General features: G+C 52.8%; 1 protein-coding gene across 1 annotated transcript in view; it reads left to right on the forward strand.

The window, feature by feature from the left end:
- Positions 1-15942: 15942 nt before the first annotated feature.
- The window catches only part of CREB3L1 (cAMP responsive element binding protein 3 like 1), a 35278-nt gene continuing 23412 nt past the window's right edge, over positions 15943-27808 (forward strand). The window contains exon 1 of the mRNA XM_002921617.4: positions 15943-16499. Within this exon, the coding sequence (XP_002921663.2) occupies positions 16398-16499 (102 nt within the window). The 5' untranslated portion in view covers positions 15943-16397. The remainder of the gene's footprint in view (positions 16500-27808) is intronic.

Raw genomic sequence — 27808 nt, forward strand, 5'->3', positions numbered from 1 at the left:
GTGGGAAGGGCGTGATCCCAGCGTTCTGGGATCGAGCCCCACATCAGGCTCCTCTGCTATGAGCCTGCTTCTTCTTTTCACTCCCCCTGCTTGTGTTCCCTCTCTCGCTGGCTGTCTCTATTCTCTGTCAAATAAATAAATAAAATCTTTAAAAAAAAATTCTTCCATTTTTAATGGCTGCTTCATATTCCATAATACGCAGGTAGCATTACTTACAGATCCAATGCCTTCTTACTTGATATTTGGGTGTTTTGCTCTGACAAAATAAGGCTCTTCTATGGTTAAAACTTGTCAGAGGAAGAGATCCCAACCTTTCCTCTGTACCCTGGGGGTGACCACTGAAGATATTTTGCCGAGGAGTCAGGGTAGTATCTGCCTTGAAAGCTGGCTTATGGTCTGAGTTTGTTTCTGCAAAAAAAAAAAAAAAGAAGAAGCAGCAGCAGCTTTTTGGCAACAGGTATACCCCTCTGTTCCCCTCACAGAGGAAGTCGGGGGTGGAGGGAAGGTGGGCAGAGCCTGGTGGGCTGTTCTGCCTTGGGTGGGAGAAAGATGGGGTGGGGGATGTAGAGGCTGGGGGCTGGGAGCAGGGAGTGAGTGGGAGGAGACCGTGGACTGTCAGGAACCAGGGGAGGACCTGGTCCTGGAGAGGCTTAGGGGATCTGATGGGTCCCAATTCATCCTTTTTTTTTTTTTTAAGATTTTATTTATTTGAGAGAGAGAGAGAAAGCACAAGCAGGCGGAGGGGCAGAGGGAGAGAGAGGAGCAGACTCCCCACGGAGCAGGGAGCCCCATGCATGGATCCCAGGACCCTGGGATCATGACCTGAGCCAAAGGCAGACGCTTAACCGACTGAGCCACCCAGGCGCCCAACCCCCCCAATTCATTCTTCACTCAAATGCAACCAGTGCTCTTTGTGTCCCTTCTCAGGGCCATGCCCTGTGCCAATCCCTGGGGCTGCCTCAGAGAAGACATGGTCCCTGCTCTTCGGGAGCCCAGTTGAGTCTAAATTCTCAGATGTTGGAGTTCAGCCTGCAGGGTTGCCTCAAATACAGAATCCTCCGGCTGAACCCGAATACCTGAGGCAATTCCTGTTGGTGGGCCCGGAATCTGCATCTCTTTCAGTCTCCCCGGGTGACTGGTGAGTGTGATCAGGGGCCATTCTGGCAGAGGACTATCCGCCAAGGCGTTTGGAGGAAATCTCACAAACCAGGCGAACCTGGAGTTCAGTATGTGGTTGGCACCTTGATTGAGCGTGAAGCTGTAACAAAATAATGAGGACACCTGTCAGACCTGAGCCCAAGTAGCAGTTCCATCCTTGCATAACTGAGTGACCTCGGGCAAATTCTTTAACCTCCCTGACACTCAGTTTGCCCTTTTGTAAAAGAATCGTGGTGCTTCCCACGTGAAAATAAACATCAGTGCTTAGCAGAGTGTCTCTGCACTCGATAAATGCTAGATGTTATTAAATTAATTAAAACTTCCTCGAGGTAAGTGATTCCAGTGAGGGACTGGAGACGAGGTATAGAAAGCGAATATAAGTATACGCTGCCTGGCTCGCGGGGGCAGGCATTCGATACATGGCTATTATTATTACCATCATCCTTACACTCATCTTAGTTCTAGGCTTATCATCTCTGCAAGCTGTACCCGCCACACAATCTTATCCTCCCAGTAGAAATCGTGGATGAAACCATGGACTCCTGGCTCCTAACTGTGGGCTTACTGTCTACCCCTAGTGCCTGCCCCAGCATGAAGGAGGTTTTCTCAGGGCCTTCCAGAAGGAGGTGCAAGCAGCAAGCAGGTTAGCATGAGTGGGGGCCTCAAGTCCCTACTTTCAACGCCCTGCTTTTTCAGGGGAGCCAGGCATAGCCCTGGGCCATTTGCCCGGCACCGAGGATCAGAGAACTGTGCGGGCCCAGGCTGCTGGGAGGCCAGAAGGAAGAGGCAGTGTCGCTGTTGATAACTACATTTTCAAGTGTTCCATGGATGGAGCGGTTACCATGGTGATGCTGATGGCTCTGAGTGAAGCTGCTGCCTCTCTTGAGTTGTGAGTCAGGTTCAGCTTTATTTATTTAAAAAGAAAACCAACGCCCTGACCTGTGAAGGACAAAGCAACACGCAGGTAGAGGCTGGGGCGTCCGTGACGGGCGGGGGTGATTCAGCACGCTGCTCGCAGGCCACCCGGGGCCTGACGTCAGTTGGCCCAGCTGGCTACCGAGCCTGGAAAAGTCCACAGAGGTAAGTGGGGAGGGGGGCATGTCAAACTGGCCCAGGAGAGGAAGCACAAAGGGAAGCCACACGGCCAGTTGGAAACCTCTTTAATAGGAAGCAGATCCCATTTGCCGGCTCTGGCCCAAGGGCCAGACTCCTTCAGGGGACGAGTCCTCACCCTGGTGTGGCAGTCCTCAGGGGCCCAAGGAGAGAGGCAAGGGAGGGCCAGAGTCTGGCCCTGAGATGACCAGTGCTTCTGACCCACCCCCCAGTGTGTATAGGCTAGCATGCCCTTTGTGTGGGGGAGGGGTGGGGGGCAGCAGGTTCCTGGAAAGGACCGCAAAAATGTCCTCCCTGGGGCGATGGGGCCCCTTTAACCAGAAGTCCTGCAGGGGAAGAGGTAATCCTAACAGCACCCACAGAGGGTGGCTGTGGGGATGAAATGTGATAATATTCGCAAATGTTTAACATCGAGCCGGGCTGGCACGTAGTCAGTGCCGGATAACTGTGGGCTCTTGTTAACTCTCGTTCAGGCCCTTATCTTCGCCTGCCTGGATAGAACACAACAGCCTCTTAACTCCACTGGCTGGTTCTAGTCTTACTCACCTCCCATCTATTGTCCACACCACAGCAGAGCAGTTTATTGAAAATGCATCCCGATCATGCTACTTTTCTCCCCCCAAAATCTATCAGCGGCTCCATTTACCTTCAGATAACTCTTCGAATTCCTTGGAGGGGCCTTGACTGATGTAGCCCTTGGCTGCCCTCTCCAGCCCTGTTGCTCACCACGCCCTACCGGCCTTGATAAGTTTTGGCCAGTACCCCAGTGTCAGCGCTCTCCCCAGGGTGCCGGGCTCTGTCGTACCTCCAGGATCTTTGGAATGCTATCCCCTTTGCCCAGAAAGTCCACACTGGCAAATACCTGCTTATCCTCCAAGACCCACATCAAGGACCCCGTGTACTGGGAAATCTTCCTGTCCTCCCCTCAAATGCAGAGCAGGCCTCTCCCTCCTCTGGGCCCCTTCGGTACCCTCCTAGGGACATTTCTCACTTTACACTGCAATTCTTGCTATCCATGCCTGTGACACCTTTCAGCTTCTTTTTTTTTTTTTAATTTTATGTATTTACTTGACAGAGACAGCAAGAGAAACAGAGAGAGAGAGAGAGCGCATAAGCAGGGGGAGCAGCAGAGGGAGAGGGAGAAGCAGGCTCTCCACTGAGCAGGGGGCCTGATATGGGGCTGGATCCCAGGACCCTGGGATCATGACCTGAGCGGAAGGCAGAGTCTTAACGACCAAGCCACCCAGTGCCCCACCTTTCAGTTTCTTTGAGGGCAGCACTGATTCTAAATAATGTCTGTATGCCCAGAACATATGACTGTACCCTAACATTCACAAGGGAGGACTGGGAAGGAAGGAAGGAAGGAAGGAAGGAAGGAAGGAAGGAAGGAAGGGAGGGAGGGAGGAAGGAAAAATCCCATTTCTAGAAAAGGAACCTGAGGCCCAGATAGGAGGAGTAACTTGGTTAAAGTAGAGTCCTAAAGCCCTCTAACTCCAGGCCCTTCTGATTCCGGAGACCAGGGACTATTCATCTCTTCATCCATCCATTGCTCACTAAGCACCAATCACCCAGAAGATACCGTGGTGCTCCCTGGAGCAGCCTGGGCCCTCAGGAGCGTGCAGACAGGTGGGCTAGAATGACAGGTATACAGACAATTCCATCACTTTTCACTATGAGCTGGGACAGAGGGCATAGGAGCTATGGGAATTCCAGGGACCGGGATTTGGATGGAGGTAGAGGGAGGCCTCTGTGTCTGTGTCTTCCACTCCCTCTGCCCCAACTCTGGAGCCCAGGTTCCCACAGACAAGGCAGACCAAGGCAGTGGCCCTCCAGCTGCTGTTAACACAGGTAAACAGATGTATCCAGAGGCACACACAGGTAAAGACGGGTGACACGGATGGGCCTGGCCCCATGGGGCAGGACACGCAGTCACAAGGACACATTTGCACCCCTCGGCAATCATGTCAAGAGCCATCAGGAAGCAAGGACACGTGAAATCAGACCGCAGAGCATTCTCCGATGCTTCACACCCTGCCTCGCGCTTTCGCACACCAGGTCTCACTGCATCTCCACCAGGAGCGGTCCTCCACGCAGGACAGAGCTATTGCTTTCTCCCCCATTTCCAGATGGACAAACTGAGACTCAGAGAGCATTTAGCTGACTTGGCCCATCCCCCACCACCTGGTCAGTGGAAGTTCCAGAACAGACCCGTCGTTCCCCAGGCATTTGCTAGCATTTAGTCTGCCAGGTCTTCCGCAGGGCGCAGGGGAGGCCGAGGCCAGTGAGCCACAGCGCCTGCCCCTCGTGGGAGACAACGTTCTTGGCTCCCCTCACGGTGTGTATCTCAGTGTCGCCACCGACTAGCCGACTAGCCGGCTGAGCCTGAGCCAGTTGTTAGCCTCTGCAACTTAGAGTTCGAGTCTCTGATTCAAAACAAAAATTAGATCAAGCCTGTCTCATGCTCAAACCCTCCCACCACACTCTGAATAAAATCCAAACTCCTCGGCAGGACCCCACATGCCCCGGCCCCCGCTCCCGTACCCAGCTCTCTTCCCACCACTGTCCACCTCTTGTCCCACTGGCCTCCTGGCTGTGCCTGCACCAAAGCAACGACCTCTGACCTTCGCACCTTCTCTTCCCTCTCCCGGACACGGTGCTCCCAGGTAGTCACAGAGTGAACTCCCTCCTGACGCTCAGGTCTCAGTGGCTTCACACAGGACACCCCTAAGTCCAAAATGACGGCCCTATACTTCAAGGTACTATCTTCATATTCTATGACATGAAACTACGTGTATTTGACCGTTTGTTTATGACCTACTAGTACAGAAGGGGAGGAATGTGCCCACTGTGTTTACTGCTACACCCTCGGTGCCTAGAACAGTGCCTAGCGCATAGTAGGAACTCAGTAAATTTTTATGAACAGGAATCTATCAATAATCCTGTTTCCTCCCCTTTAAATGATCCCGACAGCACATAGCTATAAGGATTAATTATGTTCTAAGTGGGAGATGCTTAGCCTGCTGCCTGGAACTTCATTGGCAAGCAGTAATGCTGGTAATTTTTTGCGATTGCTGTTATCATTGGGGAGTCAATGGGGGAGCAGTCGGGGAGACAGGTGTAAAAATAAATCGCACAGTGTTGTAACGAAACTCTTGCTTCTGAGCCCTGTCCTCCACTTTGGGGCCCAGGTAGCAGCTCTTCCATGTGCTTGAAGATCAGGGACCTTGTGTGTGTGTGGGGGGGGTCACTCTCAGGGTCTTGTCCGGATGGCCAGGAGACCTCTGGGCCCCGCCTGGGCTGGGGGCAATGGTCAGAGTCCAGCCCAGGCCTCAGAAACCCTTGATTTCCCCCCCTGGGAGCAGGGCCCACATCAAAGCCAATCTCAGAGGGGCGAGGCCTCGAGATAAATGGAAGATTAAAGAAGGCTTGGTCTCCACAGGCCACAGGGAGAGGCAGCAGGCAGGCGACCACAGAGGGGAGGCCCTGACACAGCCCCGGCAGCAGCCATCTTGGGGGGCAAGAGGTGAGAGGGGGGTCCAAGCCTAGGCAAGTGGAGCCCAGGGAAGGGTAGCTCAGCCTGGGCCTAACCCCGCCCCCCCCAACATTATGCTTTGGCCTGTTCCTCCAGTCCATGCCTACTTCTTAACCCTTTCCCAGCCAGGCCGCAGCAGGGAGGCACGTCAGAGGAACCCCTGGGCCTCTCTTCAAGGGAGTTGTTTGGTCATTGGGTTCGGTCATTGGGGTTTGCTCCCTCCAGCAAAGGAGCCTGTAATGAAGACCTCCTGGCCCCAGTCTTCCTCCCCAGGAAGGTCTGTAATTAGTGCAGGAGGCGAGGCTGGGGAAGCTCAGACAATGTCATTTGAACCAGGATGAGACAGGGCTCAATTGCTAGTCTGCACATTTTTTTTCTGGTGCCATTTCATATACAAAACTCCAGCAAGCTTAACCCTTTCCTGCCTGGGCCCTGATGCTGGGGTTTCAGCCTGGCCTGTCACCCATTCCTGTGCCCAGCGTGTGCCCATCTTGCCTGCCCCCCATCCATACCCCAATGCAGGTGAGCTGTGATTTCCAGCTTCCCTAACAGCCAACACGCCATCTGACAATCCACCATCCAACAAGCCTTTGCTGAGTGTCCCCAGATGCTAAGCACTGAGGAGAGGGGACTCAGAGGGAAGTCTAGCTCCTTGCCATCAAGGAGACTACAATCCTCTGGGCAGTGGAGGAATGTGGCCCAGAAACAGGTGGTAAGCGATGCAGGACAGGATAGAATCAGACGGTGAGAACCAGCAAGGGGCAGGGAAGGAAGTCGCCTGAAGTCCGAGTGGACAGGATGGGAGGTTCTCAGGCGGTAAGCATTCTGTAAATATGTACTGAGAGAGCCATCTTCCTGGAGCAGAGCGTTTCGGCAATCAGGGTGTGAGGGCTGAACCCACAAGGAGAAGGGAGGCAGGCAAAGCCTTAGCAGCTCTGAGCCAGCCCCAGATGGAGACAAATGTCAGAGTCTCCTGGGAGGCAAAAGCTTCTGCCTCCTGTCCCGTGCCCTGAAGCATTCATTCTGTATTCCTGAACTACAGTTTGTCTCACACTGACGTACAACCAGTCTGATTACAGATCTGAGACCCCACCAGACTTTGAGCAACCTTTGTCTATTCACCTCTGATCTCTGATGTCTGAGCACTGAGCCTAGCACTCAGGAGGTACTCAGTAAATGCTCCTTGAATAAGTGACTGCATTTGGATGGGGGGCAGGCGCGAGAGGGGCACACGTCGTGCGGAAGGAGGTGTGGGGAAGAATCTATCTGTACAGCCTTTCCCAGGAGGGATGCCAATTGTGGCCTCACTGCCCCTAGAAATCACAGCACAATCTCCCTAACATACAAAGAGCTTCGAAAAATCAATAAGACAAGACTGACCACTAATTTTTAAAAGGTCAAAGAATATGAACAGGGTCTACAGAAAAGGAAACATAAAGTGTTCTAGGGCATCTGAAAAGACTCTCAGCCTCACTAACAGAAGAGAAATGCAAGCTGGAAACCATTCCAAAGTTTACTAATATCCTCTATTTGAAAGGCTGTAGAGAAATCAGCCCTGTCGTACATTGCTGCTTGGGGGTGTAAACTGATATGAACTAGTTGACAATATCTATCGACATTACAAATGTACATTCTCTTTGACCCAGTAATCCCATGCCTGAGAATTTACCCTACAGATATACAGTGCTTGAACAAGTCTATCATTACAGCATTGTTTGTGATAGTAAAAACTTGGAAACAATCCAAATGTCCATCATTTGGGGACAGGTAAATAAATTATGTTACAGTCATACAATGGGTAGCTGTGCAGCTATTTAAAGGGAAAAAAAAGAATGAGGAAGTTCTCTATGTACTAATAGAGGCAGATCTCCAAAACAGATAAAGTAGGGAAAAAAGATATAGAACAATATATATATATATATATATATTCTTTAAAAAAGAGAAAGAGATGAGTCGCCTGGGTGGCCCAGTTGGTCAAGTGTCTGACTCTTGATTTCCGCCCAGGTCACGATGTCAGGGTCGTGGGATCGAGCCCGGCGTCGGGCTCCACACTGAGCATGGAGCCCGCCTAGGATTCTCTGTCTCCCTCTGCCCCTCCCCACCACTCTCTCTCTCTCTCTCTCTCTCTCTCTCTAAAAAAAAAAGAGAGAGAGAGAGAAATATAGATACAAATGCATAGACACGCACAAACATACACACCCCAAAGAAGAATACCCAAGGAAGTAATCAAATTGATTATATGTTGGTTAAAGGGTGGGAACGTAGTGGTGAGGACAGAGGATACAGGGATGGGAGGTTTATCTCTCACTGTATTCCTTTTTTTAATGTTTTGAGTCACGTGACATAGTATCTATTCAACAAATTCAAAAAGACAAAAAAAAAAGCCTCAAAAGCCATCTACCTAGATATTGGGGGTTCTAGGCTTTTTCCCAAGTTGCTAGGTAGAGAGAATCCCACCTCAGCTGGCAGCCTTCACTTTCCCTCCCCAGGCCCTGCCATATTTTCCTGAGGCCATGGGTCCCCGTCTGCGGTGGCTGTCATCCCAAGTGGTTCTTTATATAAGCTCAAACTATGACATTGGACCAAGTCCCTGTGTGAGCCTCAGGAAAACAGGGCAACCCTGTATCTGCCTTCAAGGGCTGTGATAAGGCTTACATGAGGCTTAAATAAGAAAAGGCATAGGAAAGGCTTAGCATAGATCCTGAGACATGATCATTGTTATTGTATAAATGTACCAGAGCCACTGTTCATATTTTTTCCAATATATTTATTGGACTGTTGGTCTTTGTCCTATTGATTTATAGGGGCAATTTATAGATTCAGAAGATTGAGATCCTCGCTGCAAATTGGCAGAGCATTGAAGGGCAACGGGACCGTAATATATGGTACGTTGTGAGAGTCATTATTTCTATGATTATGTCTCCTCTGGGCCATGCATGCTAGCGTCTACAGGCATCCCACATTAGAGGCCCTAGGGCTCATCTGGACAGGCCTGACGAACGGAGTCTTCATTCATTGGCTCTATGTCACTGTGTGTCTCTGCCAGTGTCCCCTGGGTTGCCAGAGACTGTCATTCTCCACTTCAGCTCTCAGAACAACCTCCCCTTCCACTCTCGATTAGGCTCATTCTCTGTGCCTTCCCCAGAGATCCCCAGGTTTGTAGAGCATGTGTGCGGTGCCAGCCCGTGTAAGGACTGAATTCACTAATGGATAAGTTAAGGCCTACCCTGGGAATCCCTAATTCTTCACGCAGGGGCTCCCAGGGGGGAGACAGACTCCAGGTGGACAGGCCCAAAGGGGTGCAGCAAGGGATCAGGGCCCAGAATACACACCATCGGAGCCCCTCACCCTGATCCTTGGATCCTGGGTGCTTGCTTGCCACAGAGCTGAGAAAAAATGTGGCTCCCCTGGGCCCACATCCATTCATTTTCTCCAGGGAATTAGTCCGCCCTTCAATTCTGGAGGCTCCAGAAATGTTCCTCAGAGCATCTGGAATATATATTTGCTTTTACTGGTGATTGCCAAGGCCAGCTCTGCTGGTTTTCTGTTTGTTCTGCTCAGGCATGGGAGCTGGGGCTGGTCCCTGAGGATGGGGGATGCCCATGGCCCCCAAAGTCCTCTCTCTGTGCATGACATGGGACGGCAGCCTGGACATGGACCTGCTCTTCTAGCAGAGAATCCTGGATGAGGGCCACTGAGAGTTAAAGGTTTGAGTCTGCAAAGCCCCCAGGCTCCTCCCAATGCCCCAGAAAGCCCCCAGTTACTGTGCAACTTGGGCAGTCCTAGAGTCTGGTATAGTGCAAAGGTTAAGTCCAACAGACCCAAGATCAAATTCCCACTCTCTTGCTTAAGGGCTGTGTGACCTTGGACGAATAACATAACCTCTCTGAGCCTCACCTTCTTCATCTATAAACGTAAAAATATTATTGTATTTATACCTTATCTCACTTCAGAGTATATTAAAGGTACTTGAGAAGCCCTGCAGACCATGGAATTAGACAGCTTTTAATAGAGGGAAAAGGATATGGAGAATGGGGGATAAAGACCTAAGATGAAGCCAGGGTCACAGTCAGTTTGTGAAATGCACCCCCCCCATGAGATCCTGTTGCAAGAGATGTGCCCCAGCAAAATTCACCTCTGAGCTTTCTGATGGCCCAAATGAAGAAGGAAATGCAATGAGACACAAAATCCAAAGTGGCCGTGAGATTCAAAATAGACCCACCACTCAGAAGCAACCAGCTTCTCTGTGCCCTGAAGTCAACAAGGCTCTCTTCCCGGACCTTCCAAAGGGGGCAAGTCGGGGAGGGGGAGTGTGTGCGTAGTGAAGCTGATGTTATCTTCTAGGACTTTTGTGTGTTTGAAATAAAATAAAATGCCTGACGGTGACCCTTAGCAGCCAGCACATAGTAGGTGCTTAATATGTGCTCACTTCCTTCTTTCCTCCTCGGTCCTCTGTCTTCTCCCAGGTAAGGAGTATCTGTGAGATCTTTCGTGCATGCAGCCACGAGCTCTTCAATCCTTGGCACCCGCTAATTAAATACATAACCATGTACCAGGCTCTGGGTAAGGCCAATGCGGGAACTGCCCTAAACCTCACTAGATTCTTTCCTGCTGTCCCCAGATCTTTGGTCTCAGAAGTTCTCTGCCTCCCCCCACCACCCACCGTTTTGGGTCCCAGGGCTCTGCCTCCCCTCCAACAGGCCTGTAAACCCCAAGGAACCCCGCTCTTGTGGCTAGCCCCTCATTCCCCACATAGCTTCAGGCTGCTCCCTCCTACCACCGCATTCACGGAGCTCAGCCACGTGCAAAAGCACAATTAATATTCCACTCAGTCTCCCCCAGCCCTGCTGCCTATTGGAAGAAGATGGAAACCAGATTTGCGGCTGCACGTGCTGGCGTGAATGTGCGCGGAGGGGTGGGCCCACTCCTAGGTTTGAGCTAGCGCTTTCTCCCCCCGCCCCCGGGTTTGCACGTGGGCACGAATGGCAGAAGCCCCCTCAGGTCGGTCCACACCTCCAGACACATGATCAGGTGCCCAAGCGGCCTGGGCAGGCACCATCACACGGCCGCAGACTGCACACTCAGCTCCTGGCCCAACGATGCCCAGAGAACACAGGGGCTCCTCACACACAAAGCCCACATTTGCTTTCTGGACAGAGGGAGACAGAATCCTAGCAGCTCAGGGCTGGAAGGATGGGATCTGAGCCATCATCCTGTCCCAGACCCTCATTTTACAGTAAAGAATCTGAAGGCCTGGCTTAACCTTGAGGGTTACCAGTCCCCACTGACCTGAACACTCCCTGGGTGCATTTTAGCAAATTTGCATTTAAATGCCTGATGCTGCCTCTGTGCTTCCTGCTGATGAGCCCCTTGGGCCTCACCAGCCTTGGAGGTTGAGGAAACTGAGGCATAGGGGCGGGCAGGGGGTGAACTTGGCAAGTGCGGCAGATAATGGGCAGGGTCCAGCCTCTGGACTTTCCATACCCCTGCCCTCCCTCTCAGTCCCATATTTGCAGCTCTGCCGGGCCTAGGTGGGGCAGGATTTGCAGGGGAGTGTCCCCGACAACATGAGGGCTCACGGAGGCAAGAGGAAAGCCTGGCTTTGTTGATTTTTCTCCCCTGACTTCTGACTTAGAAAGCAAAGGGGCTGGAGGCTGGATACCTGAGTGTACGTATGTTTCTGGGGTCAGAGCCAGTGGCCTGAGTAATAGAGGCATCTAGAAGCAGACTTGGTACAGGTGATTCGAGGTAGAGGAAAGAAGTGTGAGTTCAGAGCAGGACTGAGCAAAGCAGGGAGCGGGTGGAGCTGTTCCCCAGGCAGCAGGCAGACAGAGGGCCAAGGGGCGGGCCTGCCTCCAGTCCAAAGATGGGACAGTAGAACAGAAATTCAGGGAAAGCGAAGCTAAAATAATTACCAAGAAAAGTCGCTGGAAGAGAGGCAAGTGTTTTCTTGGTCCTTAAGGAACTTCTGTCTTCAGAGAATTTGGAAAGGGAAAAAATCTATCTTCAGGGTCCTTTTCCAAGGCAGGGTGGCTGGTGATTCACTAGCTGCTGAGGAAGGCCCTGGAAGGCCCTCCCCTCAGCTCCTGCCTCTCCCTAGTGAGCAAACCCAGTTCATCTGGGGTGAGTGGAAAGGGCCTGGGTAAAAAGCCTGGAGGCCCAGATTTCAGCCCTATCGCTGCCCCATTGAAGCTGATGACGTAAGGCAAGCCTCCTATACCCTAGGCCTTGGTTTCCTGCAAAATAAAGGAATGGTCATTCATGAACTCTCTGAGCCTCAGTTTTCTCATCCGAGGATTGGGGATGGTAACAAATCATGTTTCAGCGAATCCAATAACAATACCATCGATTGTATCATGCAGGACTACGTTATGTACATTACAAAGGAAAAACAACTACCTGACTATCAGGCACCATCGATTATAAGACACGTTCTGATTTCAGTGAGGCTAAAACGCACATCCCAGAATCAGCGAATACGATGCTTATCTCACAAACTTCTTCCAAAAATTAAACGTGGTAATATAAGTAAAGTATTTAGTGCCTGGCACAACGTAAGTGCTCAATAGATTTCAGGTATTTTTATGGTTCCGGGTAGAGCAGTGAAGGAACCACAGGCCAAGGGGGTGGGGAAGACTGAGAGCCTGGGTTTGAAGCCCACCCCCACCCACGGGGCAGGGTGCCACCCCAGGGACTCCACGGATTGCCCCAGCAGGGGGCACGGGGAGAGCAGCCGGGCAGCCCATGTTAGGGAGTCACAAGAGAACAAAGGGCCCCATCTGTTCCCCGGAAGTCAGCCTAATCTCCAGGATGAATATGTTTTCATTTCTCAGAAGTTCCTGTTAGAGTATGCCAAAGTGTTTTTCCCTTTACAATCCAGGCAAACAAGGCAGGTTTACTTTGGGTGACCTTCTCACCGCCACCCAAGGCCTGCCTGCCGAATGTAAATACCCAGCCTTGCACCCTTCTGGAGGCTCCGGGCAGGAGCCTGGAAAATTGGAGTGCCAGCCTTCCCAAGGAGGCAGGTTTTTCACCCCTTCCCACCTGCATGCTCCGGCAAGACCCATCCTGGTACAGGCATGCTTAGAAGGTCCTAGGAGAGGACCGGACCCTCTGCATCATTAACACATCTTCCGTTTCATAGATGTGGAAACTGAGACCCAGAGAAGGACAGTGACTCTCCACGGGTATCAAAGTGGGGCAGTCCCCATCCAAGCCCCCCCCACCCCCACCCTCAGATACACACACACCACTCCTGCTCACAGCTCAGCCAGACAAGGAGCCCCTCTCCCCACCTGACCTTCAGGGTCTGGGACAGGCAGGAAGCTTATCTCTGTCCTTTCTCTCCCCTGCGTCACTGCCCGGGTTGGGATGTCTTTATGCATTTCACTTCACAGTATCACAGCTGCTGGAGAGCAACAGCCAGATGTTCCCAAGCCCATAGGAGAAGGGGTTACAGTCTGTGCTTTTCTTGACCTGGATTGCGGGTGTTTGCAGAGCCAATTTTGGCCTCCTTCCCCTGACCCTTCATATGGAGAGAAGGGGCCTGAGAGGGGCTGGGTTGTGCAACCAGGTTCAGGGAGGGAGCAAACCCTCCCTATTAGGAGAGAACCCAAACTTCAGACCCAGAGAGCTGTGTAATTTCCTCTCCCAAAAATCCGTAAGAGAAGATACAGAAGGAATGCAGTGCTACAGAAGGCTTCAGTCGGCCCCTCTAACCTGAACTAGCAGGACTCTTTTCAGTACTTGCTAGAGCAGAGCCTCGAGCCTCCGTATGATCCTTAAGTATCAGGCTGGTGGAGGGGACCGGGTTTCACATTGGTCCTCTCACTCCCACGTGAACGCCTGCCCCTCCCACTCTTTCTCTTCTACTTACTGTTCCCTCTGTCTGGAATGCTTTTCCCTCCATTTTGCACCCTTTTACCGTTCAGTTCAGGCTTCCGTTCTCAGCTCTCACATCCCCTCTTCAGAAAGGGCTTCCTTCCCCACTCAGTTGCATCATACTACTTATTTCCTTCGTGGTCCTTCCACTATCTGAAATCATTTTCTTAAATTTTTTCTGCCCATTCTTCCCTCATTGACTGCGGAAAAATTCTTAATCACCACTGTACCTCCAGTGCCTGGTCTAGGGGCTGTTGGTCATGCTCAGTAATGCTTACAGAATGTGTGATTAATCCCCTGCCATTCTTGTCTTTGCTGGACTTTTCCATCCCCTTCATCCCAGGAAAAAAAAATGACCGTACTCCTACTATGCACCAGGCTCTGCACTGCCCATTCCCTCGCTTCTCTCCTCCTCCCCCGCCCCCCAACCCCAGGATTTCTCCTGGGAGATCCTGCCTCTCAGACTCCACAGGAGGTGCCGGAACCAGAATGTCTCCCCAGGATTATTTTCAATGGTTTCCTGGGGTGTTCACCTGGGTAAGAATCAGGCAAGAGAGGACACTCTAATCCTATTTATCTAAAACTATATAATCTTCCCCAATCACTTAAATGGTGCCTCTGTCTCTAATTACAGAGCCGACTGGGAGGAACACAGGCACAATTTCCAGCCAACCTCAGGCAGAGGGACACTTTTGTCCTTCCTGGGGGCCCTCAGGGACTCTAGCTTGGGAACCAGGACCCCAGACACCTGCTACCTCAGGCTCACCCACCACAGACTGGCGTGTTGGCCCAGCCAGAGACTGCGCATCCCCCCGCCTTGGAAAAGGATCAGCCACATTCTCAGTGTTGGAATGTTCCCCAGTTGGCCAGATGTGAGGCATGTGAGGAACATACCCATGGTCTCAGCCCCCTAATTCTACCTGTCACTGTTTTAAGAGTTAACTGATTGCTTTTTGGCCCACCCTGACTGCTGGGAGTTGCATTGCTGGCTGAACCAGTCCCTAGAGCGTGGGCTATATTCTCAGCTTCTCAGAAGCAAACTCTCCAGGAGGCCTGGGAGCTAATAGTCATGTGACTCTTGGAGGGTCAACACCTTATTCTCCAGAACTATGTCAACTGGGTCATGAGATGGAGGGAAAGCCACGTGCCTGCCTACCTGCGCCAGGCAAGCAAACAGCTTCTATCTCTGCCTCACTGTGTGTGCCCACCTTGGCACTGCGAGCGCAATTTCGGTGACATTCTGGCTTAACTGCAATGACATCTCTGCTTCTTAAAGGCTTTTTGGTTCCTGAGCTAATTAAAAGCCCCAGACTGAGAGGACACACTTAATCCTATTAATGACCTCTGGGCAGGAACCGGTGTGCTCGGCCCTCTGAGGGAGTGCCCTTTCTCGATCCCTGCATTTGTTCAGGTGGCTGCTGATTGTTTATCAGCCAGTTCAAGAGATTAAGCTGAACTTCTGAGCAGGCCACTTAGGTCATGGATCCAGGGGTCCTGGGAGTGTTCGGTGACCATAGGGTGTGCAGCCAGCCACACCTGGCAAGTTCCAGGGCCACTGTTCTTCAACTTCTCGCTCCTCCGAGCCATTAGAGGGACTGGACGATTGATGAAAAGTGGGGTCCTTGCCTCATTTCTGCTGTTCACTAGGCCCTTTCACACACAAGAAAGCTGGATACAGTCCTTGCCCTGAAGGATCTCAGAGTCCGGGGTGGGGGGGGGTGTCATAGACACGTGAGCAAACAATGACAATAACACATTAGACTCTCCACTGTGGAGGTAAGCACACTGTGTCCCTTGAGTGTATAGAATGCTAACTGCTCCAGCCTGCAGACCAGGGAAGTCTCCCTGGAGGAGGAGACCTGTGAAAATCTCCCCACTGAAAGATCTGTTGAGGGGCCCAGGAGATGGAATTGCCCAACTTTGGATTTGGTTCAGGCTCTAGCATAAGGCTGGAAGAATGAAAATAACTCAGTTCCCTCATGAACTTATGGGAGAGTGGTTGACAAAGCCTCAACAAGATGCCGAGGTTCCAGGAACACAGCTAGTGGCTCCAGGGTAATTTTGCTTCAAGCCCCTACCTTGATCTTCCAGAGAACAGAGGACATTGGCAAGGAAGATTAGCTTGCAGATGTCCCTTTAAAAGAGGAGGGACCGTTCCTCAGGCCTCGCCCTCTTCTCATTAATATGAAATTTATCGTGAATATTGATGTGGGGGCGTGGCGCTTCGGCCAGCTGGGCTAACGAGCCAGGGGTTCCAGGTTTCACAGAGAGGAAAGTGACAGAAGCCGTGCAGAGGGAGACGCAGAGAGAGCAGAGCGCCGGGCAGCCACCCAGTCTCGGGGGAGCGCTTAGCTCCCCCACCCCCGGCTCCCACCCTGTCCGGGGGGCTCCTCAAGCCCTCAGCCCCACTCCCAGGCTCCCCATGGAAGCCAGCTGCGCCCCGGGAGGAGCCGGAGGAGGAGGAGTCGGCTAAATGCTCGCGGTGCTCCCGGGGCCCCTGAGCCCAGCCAGCTCCGCGCCGCTGCCCTAAGGCCCCCGCGCCCCCGGCGCCCCCTACCCAGGGCCGCGCCGCCTCCGCCCGCCCCTCCCCGGGGCTTGCCCCGGACCTGCCCCCGCCCGCTAGCCAGCGCTCAGGCAGGAGCTCTGGGCCGGGCTCGCCGCCGCCCTGGAGTGAGGGAAGCCCAGGCGAAGGGGGTCTCCGGAGCCGGCCGCGATGGACGCCGTCTTGGAGCCCTTCCCGGCCGACAGGCTGTTCCCCGGATCCAGCTTCCTGGACTTGGGGGATCTGAACGAGTCGGATTTCCTCAACAATGCGGTAAGATGAAGGGTCTGCGTCTTCCTTCCACCACTCCGCACCCCTCTTCGCGGCGCGCCTGCCCCCCCGCCCAAGGACGGGACTACACAACACTGGGCAGAAGCGGGGGAGGGGGCTCGGTGCAGGGTCCCCGAGAGACACGTGTTTAGAGCTCTAAGATTTGGAGACTAGATCCCTCCACAACCCCCTAGACCCCGAACCTGGACCGCAGTCTCTGAGCTTGCCCTAGTGCGCACCCCTCCTGGGGGCTCCATCCGCGGATACATTGACCTCGGCTTCCTGGGGGAAGGGTACGTCGAGACGTCGGGGCCAGCCGATCCCTGGATATGAGCCCGAGAGACACCAGTCCTTCCCCCTCCCACGTCTTCTAGTCGTCCTCCACCCACCCCCGGGGTTCCCGGACCAGATTGGGCGCAAAGTGTTGGCGCCCCTTCCTGCGCCCCCTTTAGGACCTCCGTGGCTCCGCGGCTGGTTCTCCGCTGGGGGGCGCACAGGGAAGTGCTCGGAAGGCCAGGGACCCGACGCCCCTTGGGGGGCCAGAGTCGTACCCGGGTTCTGAGCCAGTCCTGCAAACTTAGGGGTGCTGCCGCGGCCGCCCCACCAAGTCGGGCCTGAGGGTCCCCAGGGACAGACCGGACGCGCTCAGATGCTCAGGGCAGCACAGGGTGATCGTTCAGGAGGAGGGAGATCTTTCTCCCCATCTCTGTGTCTCTAGGTCTGTTCCTCTGTCCCTCATGTTTCCCTGTGTCTTCGTGACTGTCTGTCTCTGAGCTTGAGCTCCTCTTTCTCTCTCTTCCCCTCCCTCCCTAAGGAAACGTGGCTTCTTCTCTCTTCTTCCCTCCCTTCCTCCCTCTCTCAGGCTCAGCCCTAAAGCCCTGCTGGGGGGAGGGGCATGGGCTCCGCAACGCAAGAAAATATTTGGGTTCAGAAGGGCCTTCTGGGTTGAAATGTGGACAGCTTGGGGAATCTGGTGGGATCCCCCATGCAGTGAACTGCCCATCTCATTCTCTCTACACATACACACACACACACAAAAACAAACAAACAAACACACACCCCATCTAATGGGTCTCTGCTGGCTGGCCTCTACTCCTGGGACCAGGATAAACTTGGCCAGACAAGAGCCAAATCCACAGAGACTCCACGGATGGGGCATGTTGGACTTCCACTTCAATTGTCCCAGGCTTCTAAACTGATGGTGGCGAAACAAGCCAAGGGACAGGAACCTGAGTCAGGGAGGCATGGGGTGTGAGGTCTCCCAGCCCTCTGTTAGGGAGATCTGAGTCGCCCTGCTTTCTGAGGATGGCCCCTTGTCCCAGTCAAAGGGAGCACACTTCTGCACACAGGCCAAGTGGAGGAGGGAAGAGGACTTGAGCTGGTAGTGGGGAGAGCAGCGTTCTAGTCCTGCCTCTTCTTTGGCATCCCACTGCAAGCCTGGGTCTCTGCTTCTTTGTCTATAAAGTGGGGAGAGATGGGTCAAGTCTTTATAAGGATGGCCTGGCACAGACCCTAGGAATAAAGTGGCAGGGATTGGGGGTTCTGTACATCCCTCCTGGAGTTGGTAACAGATATTGGTCAGAGGGAGAGGGGTTTGTTGGAGTTTGTACCCGTGCAGGCAAGGGGGATGGTAGAGCCCTCCCCGCCACCACCGTGAGGTGCCCTCAGCAGCTGAGTGGGGCTTTCTTCTGAATGAACTCTGCCGCCTACAGCCTCTTCCTGCTCCTCCATTCAGCCTTGTGTCCCCAGCTGCTCAGCTGGGCCCTGGTCCAGCGCAGGAAAGGAGGCAGGATCAGACAGTGGTATCCAGCACTGGGACTGCGGAGGGAAAGCCCTGCTGGGGAAACTCCTGACCTTGAACCTAGGCAAGGCCAGGCCAGGCAGGGGGAAAGGAAAGGATTTCGAAGAGGAGAGACCAAGAACTCCCAGGCTGGGAATCAGGAGATTTGGTTTTAGCTGTTCTGCCACCAGGCAGCTGGGCAATTCAGGCAAGTGGCTTTTCTTCCTCTGGGCCTTGGTTCCCTCATTTGAAAAATGGAGATATAGATCCTTCCCCATAGTGGTGAGAAAATTAATTAAAAATTAGTGGAGGAAAATGCCTGGCAGGTAAGTTTCTATAGTTAACTTGTTCCAGAAACTAGATGGGTTGGTGGTAAGAACTACTCAGCAACGAGTTGCTGTGTGACCTTGAGCAAGTCACTTTCCTCCTCTGGTACCTCCACTTAGATGTCTAAGATCCCTTACAGCCAGGACCACATACCAATCCTAAGCCCCAACTTTCTCTTCATTCTGCATGAGGGTAGGAAAATGTTTCCAAGGTAAGGGTGGAAAGGGATGGAATCTGTGTGTTTCTCAGTCTAGGAGATGGAGAACAGGGTATTCACTATCCTTCTTAAAAATCCAGATAAAGGCCATAACGTCACGTGGAAAATGTGTGTGCTCTGTCACTCCACGCAAAAATCAAGGATCCAAAATTCTGATGCTCACCCTGGACACAACTCTGTAAAAAAGACACATTCGCTTGGGCAGAGACAGAACGATATGCAGTTGAAGTCAAGTGCTTGGAGGGGTCAGGGATGCTCTCCTTTTTCCTTCAATGAAGATACCTTCATGCTGTTCCCAGGTTATCCACATGATTCTCAGAGACATCCCTCAGAAGGGGCTGTCCTTTCTGCCAGATGTGGGGGGCTTCTACTCCCTCCCCCTCCCCCACTCTCCCACAGTTCCTGATGTGACCACAGGAGAGCCCTTGTCCCCTGTATCCTGTGATCCTTCAGCCCCTGGGCAGGTAGGAGAGAGGGTCTGGTGCTCAGAAGACTGGGATAAAGGACCAGAGGGAGAACAGGTTGTGTCTCCAGGTAGGGATACTAGGTCTCTGTGCCTCTTGCCTCCTCCTTCTGGCTAAGGAGAAGGGATGACTCTAGTTTCTCTAGAGAGAAATGGCTTTGGATCCCAGAGACGCCCCAACTGGGAGGGTGTGGGGAAGAGAAGGAGAAGGAAGAGGAGTGCTGTTTTCTCAGAGGGGAGCAGCAGGAAGCTGCAAGGATGTTTGCCCAGTATATTCATTTACCTCCTAGCAGTTGGGGAGGCCAGGTGTGGGAATGACTAGGACCCAGGCACCAGCCCAAGGGAAGGGAGGTGTGGGGCCTAAGCCAGGCCCCTAGCCTGGCTTCTCCGGAGCTAAATAGGGAAATAGAGAAAGAGAACCGCCACCACCACCACCACCACCCCAGCCTTGGGGGATTAGGGAGATTAGAGAAGTATGTGCATTTGGGTGCTCCTATGTCTGTGTGTGGGCCTTTAACAGCCCCTAAAAGGGGAGGGGTGTGTGTGTGTGTGTGTGTGTGTGTGTGTGTGTGTGTGTGTGTGTGTGTTTCTCTTTAAATTCTCACCAACAGGAAACAGGACTAAGGGCCAAGGCACTCTGGTCTCAGAGTTAGAATCTCCCTAAAAAAGGACTAATGAAGAAGCCAAAATCTCAGGGCTTCAACTCAGGAAGGGAGATCTCCCCAGACACCTAGGCCTCCTTCAAAACATTGAGTTCCTTTGGGGCAGGGGTCTTTGGTTTTGTTTTTGTTTCCTCCACTGGGACACAAGCTCCTTGAGGGCAGGGGTTTATCTGTCTCGTTCGCTGCGAGATCCCCAGTGCTCAGTACAGTGCTTGGCACAGAGTAGGCCTCAACCAGGGATGGCGAAATGAAGGAAAGGGGCCCAGCCAAGACCCCACATTTTTTATGGAAGAGGAAAAAGGGTGCTTAAGCCCCCAGCCATCAGGATCCTGTAACCAATACTGTCTATGAGATTCAGGAAGGGCTGGCTCTCCATGATTTCCAATGAGATGTCATTGCCCTGAGCCATCCCCTTCCTATGGCAGAGACCCCCAGAGCCCCTGGACAAGGATAATGTATAATTAGTTGACCCACAGCAGATGTGAACTTGTGGCTTAGGCCTCATCTTTGAACAGTGGCTCTAGGGCTTCCATCTTTCCCAGTCTTCTCTTGTTCAGGTTGCTCTGGGACTCGTGGATCCACAGTCATCCAGCTTCAAACGAAGTCTCTCTAGTCCTGCCTCAGGGCCTTTGCATATGCTGTTCCTGACATCTAGAATGCTTTTCCTCCAGTTCTCTCCATCCCATTAGCTTTAGTCCAAACGCCACCTCTTTAGAGCAGCCTCCTGACCACCTCAAGTGGGACCCCCTCATTTTCTGTTTCACCCCTTTGATGTCTTCATAGTCCTCATCCCAGTGTAAAGCTATGTTATTGCCTTATTGTCCATCTCCAGTGAGAAAGCAAGTTCCATGAGAACGGAGACCCTGTCGGTTCTGTTCATTGCCATAAACCTAGCCCAGTGCTGTGGTACAAAATAGGTGCTTAATATAGTAAAACTCCATCATAAGACAAGAAGCCAAGTCCAAAATTTTCAGTCACTTAAAATGTGAAATCATGTTATTTCAGGAGCAATGAAAAGCGACATTTTTCTGTTGGTCCATACTGTCACAAAAAGCATGACAGTAAAGATCATGGAACCTTACCACATGCAGGCAGTCACTTCTTTACCAGCTGTCTTGCCCTGAGATAAGAGTTTTGCTCACCTTTATTTGAGGTGGGCCCCAGGCAGAGGACAGAGCCAAGTTTGGGTTGCCTTGTTGTGGACTTCGTTCCATTTCAAGGATTTACTGTCTTTGTAGAGAAAATTACTTCAGACTAGAGCAGTCCCTGTAAGGGAAGGGGAGAATGTTTTTTTTTAAAGACAGGCCTGAGTGTTTAAGAACTGTACTGCTAACTCCAGAGGGGGCCTGCGGTTCTCAGGATCCTGGCCTGGCCAGCCCAGAGGATGATGGGGATGCTGGATCCCCCAAAATTTTGCCTGTACCCCAATGTATGATGAGGTCCCTCCGGCTTCCCTGGACCAGCTGGGGCTTTGCTTGATCATTCTTCAATACATGCATCCAGTCCTTTAACAAATGGGCACTGAAGGAGCCCTTTGCTGGTCACTATGCATAATGACCTCCAGCCACTGACAGCCAAGTGAGAGAGAGAGAGAGAGAGGGAACCACAGTAGCAGCCCCGCGGGGCGCCGGAATAGAGCAGAGCAGGGCGGGCGCCTAAGGAGGAGTGTTCAGCCAAGATGGAGGTCATAGAAGGTTTCTTAGAGGAGGCGACCTGGCACACTCCCTCCCTCATGGCCCCATCCCTACTGGCAAAGGAGTTGCTGGAAGGCGCTCTCTTACTGAGCCCATAGAGGTATCATTGTCCCCTGTGCAGATAAGACAGTGGAGTTTAGAAAGGAGGCAGGGATCCCATGGAGTGAGTCAAGTTGGAGAGAGAACCATCTTTTCTCTCTCTCTCTTTCTGGTTTGCACTTCGCTCTCTAGGGTGAGGAAAGTTTGGGCTCTCTGATATCAGAGGGGCCCCGCCTTCATTCTCACCCACTGCCATCCTCAGGGCACCATGGATGTCTGGAGCATTCAAGGCAGAGCCAGCAGGTTGCCTGGCCTGTGAGAGCCCAGCCCGTGCCCTGTCCTCAGACTCACTCTGGGATTCTGCTCCCCGGCTTACCTGGGAGCTTGGACCTTTGCTCTCTGTAGCTCCCAGGACTCCTCAGGAGGGTCTGTTTATGTCTGGCCTGGCTACTGTGCCAGGGGAGGAGAGGACGAAGGACAGCCCCGCCTTGTGTCTTCCCCTCCCCATACCCTGTGCCTCCTGCAGATCCTGGTACAGAGGCCCTCCCAGAGCATCCCTGTCTGGGACCTGGCTTGCCCCTGAACCTCCCTCAAGAAACCAGCTCCAGATGCTGGAGAACAAGCTGTTCTTCTGGAAGTCTCTGCGCTCCAGGGGGCAGGATAGAGGAGGAAGATTTGGGTGGAGTTAAGTCAAGACCATGAGCATTGCTTTGGCTGGAACACTGTGTAACCCCCTCAAGCAGATGAGGGAAAGTCAGAATAAGTGGCAGGACCCTTGACCAGGATGGGGGAGAAGGTAAGGGTGGGGGCGTCTGGTTCAGGAGAGGCTGGGAGACACAAGATATGGTCCAGAACTCTGACCGTCACAGAAAATATGTCAAAGGGATTGATTTCCTTGGAATGTCAGAGACTGTGATCTCCATGACCTAGACATACCATGTCACCGATAAGGTCAGCTTGACAACTGGGGCAATAATGGGCTTCCCTGCTGCCGGCTTCACTCTGCCTCATCTCGCAGCTCTCCTGGGACAGAGTCCTCATTGCAGCTTCCTTGGCCCTTGGCCCTTGGTTCTTGGCCCAGGAGCCATTTCACCCATCCCAGAGAGGCTGACACATCTGGGCTGGGCTGTGTGGTCCAGCATAACAGCTGGACAGCAGCAGCTGTCCCCCTTTTCCCTTTCCAAAAGAAAAACAAAAATGAAAGCAGCAGAGGAGTAAGGCAGGCTCTTCAGGCCCTCACGGAGAGCCGGGAGGCAGTTTTAAAGCAGCCATTGAGGGGACCTGTTTCAGAGGTCAGCAGGCCCAAGCCTTTGCCCCTGTGTGCCCCTCTGCCTGGACCATCCTCACCTCTCGTCACCCCATTTCCCTAAACTCACTTGTGTGACCTTGGGCAAATCACTTGCCTTCTCTGGGCCTTGGCCTTCCTCATTGCTGAACTTGACTGAGAATTCTTTGAGAGCAGGAACGTCAGACAATTATTTTTATCTGTTGCCTAGTTATAGCTATAGGGACTGAGTGCTGAGGGAATGCTTATTTATTGGATGGATGGATGGATGGATAGATGGGTGGGTGGATGGATGGATGGATGGGTAGATGGGTGGATGGATGGATGGATGGATGGGTAGAAGGAAGGAAAGAAGGAAGGAGTGGGGAGGGGTGATGGATGGATAGACGGGTAGATGAACAGATAGTGGAAGAAAGGACACTTCCACACTTCCCAGCATTAAAGCTTTTTTTAAAGTGGATTATTTTTTATTGAAATAGTGAATTTTAACCTAAATTCTACATCTCCCTTTCACTTTACCATAATAGCCTTTTCTATCATAAAAGAATATATATGATGCATGCATATGAATTATAAAGGATAATAATACATGTGTACTCACTACCCCCGTTGAAGAACTAGGTCCAGCTCTGAATATCTGGGTCTCTCAAAGCCGCATGAGTTTGGGGGAGCGGTGTGCTGGAGAGACCTGAATCCACTGCACTCTGGGCAGATGCTGAACAAGCATGTCCTGAGACCTGGTGCCTCCTCCCACACCGAACCTGACCAGACAGCAGGTCCACAGGTTAGATTGCTAATACCTCCGAAACACGGGGGAGCTGAGGCATACCTGAGGTGGGGTGTGATGGCCATTGATGGTCTCCTGAAGTGGCCCAGACCTGGGAGCAAATCTTGGCTCTCACCATCTGTCATCTGTGTGAACTTGGACAGGTGCCTGAACCTCTCCCAGCTGATTTTCCTCATCCATAAAGTAAGAGCGTAGAACATAGGGTTCTTATGAGGGTTCTGTTAGATAAGGCCTAGCACAGTGCCTGGCACATAAATCATAGTCGTTGCCACTGGGTTTATTCTGATTGTTGTTGTCATGGCCTGAAAGGAAGGTCCCCAGCGTTGGCCAGTTCTTGGAGGATGGCTCCAGCTTCTCCATTCCTGTGATGAGCCCTGGTTGTAGGGATTTTATTTCCCTATCTGGCCTCTTGGAAGCTGGAAGGCTTTTTTGAGTAAAGACAGAAGATGCCAGACCCCGTCTCAAGGCTCTTTCTGGGCCTCAGGAGAGGGATGCCCAAGGATGAGCTACACTGGGGCCCCAAGTGAGGACCCAGTGCACAGAATAGTGAGGACCCAGTGCACGGAATTTGGGGCCATAGTTTGTACTTGGCTCTGTGCTGGGTGTTGGGGGTGGGGTGTTGGGGGTGGGGCAGCAGAAAATCAACCTTGGTATTCCTTCAGCTACCAACATTGTCATGTGTGCTGAAGAGCCTGGGCAGAGTTTGGGTTCAAATCCTGATTCAGCCTCTTGCTAAATGAATGAACCTGGGGAAGCTACTTAACTTCTGTGTGCCTCAGTTTCCTCAACTTTAAATGAGGGTACTACCTTATCTTCTGAAAATTGAATGAGACACTACATGGAAGGAGCTACAACAGTGCCTGGGACATAAATATTAGCTGCTATTATTATTATTATTATTATTATCATTTTCATTATTAGGCATACTATATGCTAGGCCCTCTGTGAGGCCCAGCAGAGGGTTCAGGGATGAACTCCATCCTGGGTCTTACCCTCAAGGAAGTAAAAGTTCAGAAGGAGAGATGGGTCCCATTATGCCTACTTAGAGTTCAAGGCTTGATACTAACCAGAGACCCAACAGTCTGTAAGGGCTGTAGCAGTTCAAGAGGGACATCAGGTGGTACAGGTGGGCGACCAAGGAAGGCTTCCTAGTGGAAGTGGCATTTTATTTTACTTTATTTTTTAAAGATTTTATTTATTTATTTATTTGACACAGAGAGAGAGACAGCCAGCGGGAGAGGGAATACAAGCAGGGGGAGTGGGAGAGGAAGAATCAGGCTCATAGCGGAGGATTCTGATGTGGGGTTTGATCCCATAACGCCGGGATCACGCCCTGAGCCGAAGGCAGACGCTTAACCGCTGTGCCACCCAGGCGCCCCAGAAGTGGCATTTTATTTGGGCCTTAAGGGATGACAGGAGTTGGAATGAGGAGATCAAGGGCCAAGGCATTCCAGGCACAAGGAATGGTAACACCAAAGGCCCTGGGGCATTAGAGTTCACAGCAGTTTCGAGGAGCTGGGAGTGGTCATCCAACTAGGATGGAGGGAAGAGAAAGATGAGGGTCTCTAACTATAGTGGTAAGTTGAGGCACGTGTATTACATAACAGACCTGGAAGGTCATGCTTAGGAGCTGGGAGCTCTTTCAGCAGGCAGGAGGGAGCCAGTGATAGTTCTGAGCTGGACAAAGTAGTGGTCCCAGCAACTCTGAACTGTCTCAGTGCTAGGAGGTCTAGGGTCCATTAGGAATCAGCTGTCAGCCTGTCTGGATGATGAGGGACCCTCCCCAAAGGGAGAGAGAATTGTGGGCCCTCCCTGAGTCTGGAGCAGCCTGAGGCAGTAGCTAAGCCCAGGTCCCTTCTTCTCTCTGCCTTCCACTCTGTGCCCTGATGTGACTCTCCTGCTGGGCCAGGAGTACCAGTTCCCATCAGGCTCTTTCATCCGCAGCCCTCAGGCCAGGCTGACCTGGAGAGGCCCAAGGCAACTCCACCCTTGCAAAGGAACAGGCTTCCCTCTTCAGGGCTGAAAGCTCCAGCCTGAACCACGTCCTTCCTCCTGGCCCAACCCCAGGGCCCTAACGGGGTTCCCCCACCCCTCCTACAACTCAGGACCCTCCACTCTCAAGCAAGGCATGTCCTTGTAGGGCCCCAGGGCTCTAGAAGGATCTGAGCCCTCCTTCTGAGGCCAGCCCAGTCTGGCACCCTCATCTCCTTGGCCAGCCCACCCATCAGCTGGGACAAGATGCCCAGAGCCCCTTTCATCATCCTCCCAGAGAAGAGGCCCAGCCCTGCCCTCTGCTGCCCCAAGGCCTTCACCCCTTCCTCTCCCAGAGTTGCAAATCAGTTCCACATTTGGGATCTGGCATGCACTATCTGCTCAGAACTTTCCCCTCCCAGTTAGCTCAGGCTCCCACCTCCCCCCACCCCACATGGTCAGCCTGTGGGGTCTGCAGAAGGGGAAGAGCTCCTGCCTTCAGTGACCTCTTCAGAGGTCTGAGAGGGAACTAGGCTGTGGCAAGGTACCAGAGGGACTGTGGACAGGACAGCCTCCCGGGGAGAGATGAAAGAGAAAGGGTAGAGGGGGTGGGGCGGAGGCAGAGCTTGAGCAAGCATATGAGGGGATGAGGGGTTGGGGGTGGTGAGGGAAGGAGCGAGGTAGTTCCCAGCTCAGCACATTCCTGAGACATCTGGACGTGCTGGAAGGGCCCCAGCTGGCCCGCATGGCTGTGGCTCCAGCGTCTCTGCTCTGTGATGTCAGGACCCAGCACTCCCCCTCCTCACAGAGTCCCACTGGCCTGAGGTCCACCTTGGGGCTGAGTGCCGTGGGGTCTCCTCCCCAGACCCCACATCCACAGCGAGCAAGAACAAGGCCGCTGAGGCCTTGGAGGAAACGCCTGCCCCGGAGGAGGGCCCAGGCATGGTGGTAGGAGGCCCACACCAAAGACCCAGGGGTTTGCCCATGCAACTGACTCAAGGAGATTGCTCTTTGAGGGTGATGCCAGCCCCTCCCTTCTCCTTGGAAGGGAGCTAGAGACAGAGGCAAGTCTCTGGAAATGGCTGCTTACCTCAAGCTGTGTGATGGTGAGCAAGTCCACTCCCTTCCCTGGCTTTCCGGTTTTCTCTCTGTAATAATAATAATAGTAACAATAATAGCTCCAGTCAGTGAGACCCTGCCATGTGTCCTGCATCGTGGCAAGCACTTTACAAATGTCATCATTTGTTGAAACCTCACGGCAACCTAGTAGTTAGAGATCAGTACCCCCATTTTAGAGCTGAGACGGGGGCTCAGAGAGGTTCAGAAAGTTGCCCAAGGCTACGTAGCAGAGCCAGGATGGAACTGGATTGGTCTGCTTCCCTTGCTCTTGACCATTGAGCCACATGGCCTCTGTCAGTAAGAGGGGACGGACCTCATGATGCCAGAATTCTTTTCAGCTCGAAAATGGTGATGATTTTTTTGGCTATCGTGGGGCTCTTCAAGAAGGGCAGGGGCAGGCATTAGTCACACACTGGGTGGGGGAAGGAGAACAGAGGCAGCTGGCTTTGAAGCCTCGGATGGGTCTGGAGGCTTTGGAGGTCCCCTCCCTTGGAGTCCCAGCGAGGTCCAAGCCCTGGAGGCTAGAGCCACAGCCTGATTCCCAGCCGAACCCAGGGGTCCCACACCTTCCCTGAAGGGAAGGAGTAAATAAGGAGAGAGAATGCAGCTTCTTCCAAAATAAAACCTGAGGACAACTCAGACAGGCCGGGACAGCTGAGGAAGCCAGAGGCCGGACGCCGAGTGCACTGGGGAGAGGGAAGAGGCCAAGGGAATTCCAGCCAGAGCCGGGTGGCAGGCTCCAGCTGTGGAGGGCGTCCAGCTGGCCAGGGGCCGGGAGAGCAGCTTGGCTGGGTGGCCACGGGGCTCTGTTGATACTCTGGGGCCTCGTCACACCCTGGGGGCAGCTCCTGCGGCACTGAGTGGGGGGACTGTGGTCCCCAGTAACTGGTATGCCTGGGGCTTAAGAACAAAAAGGCCTTGGGAAAGAACAACCTGGGTACAATAGGCCCCACTAGGGAGGAGCTGAG

Source organism: Ailuropoda melanoleuca, chromosome 16 (genome assembly GCF_002007445.2).
Source record: "Ailuropoda melanoleuca isolate Jingjing chromosome 16, ASM200744v2, whole genome shotgun sequence".
Taxonomy (NCBI): Eukaryota; Metazoa; Chordata; class Mammalia; order Carnivora; family Ursidae; genus Ailuropoda; species Ailuropoda melanoleuca.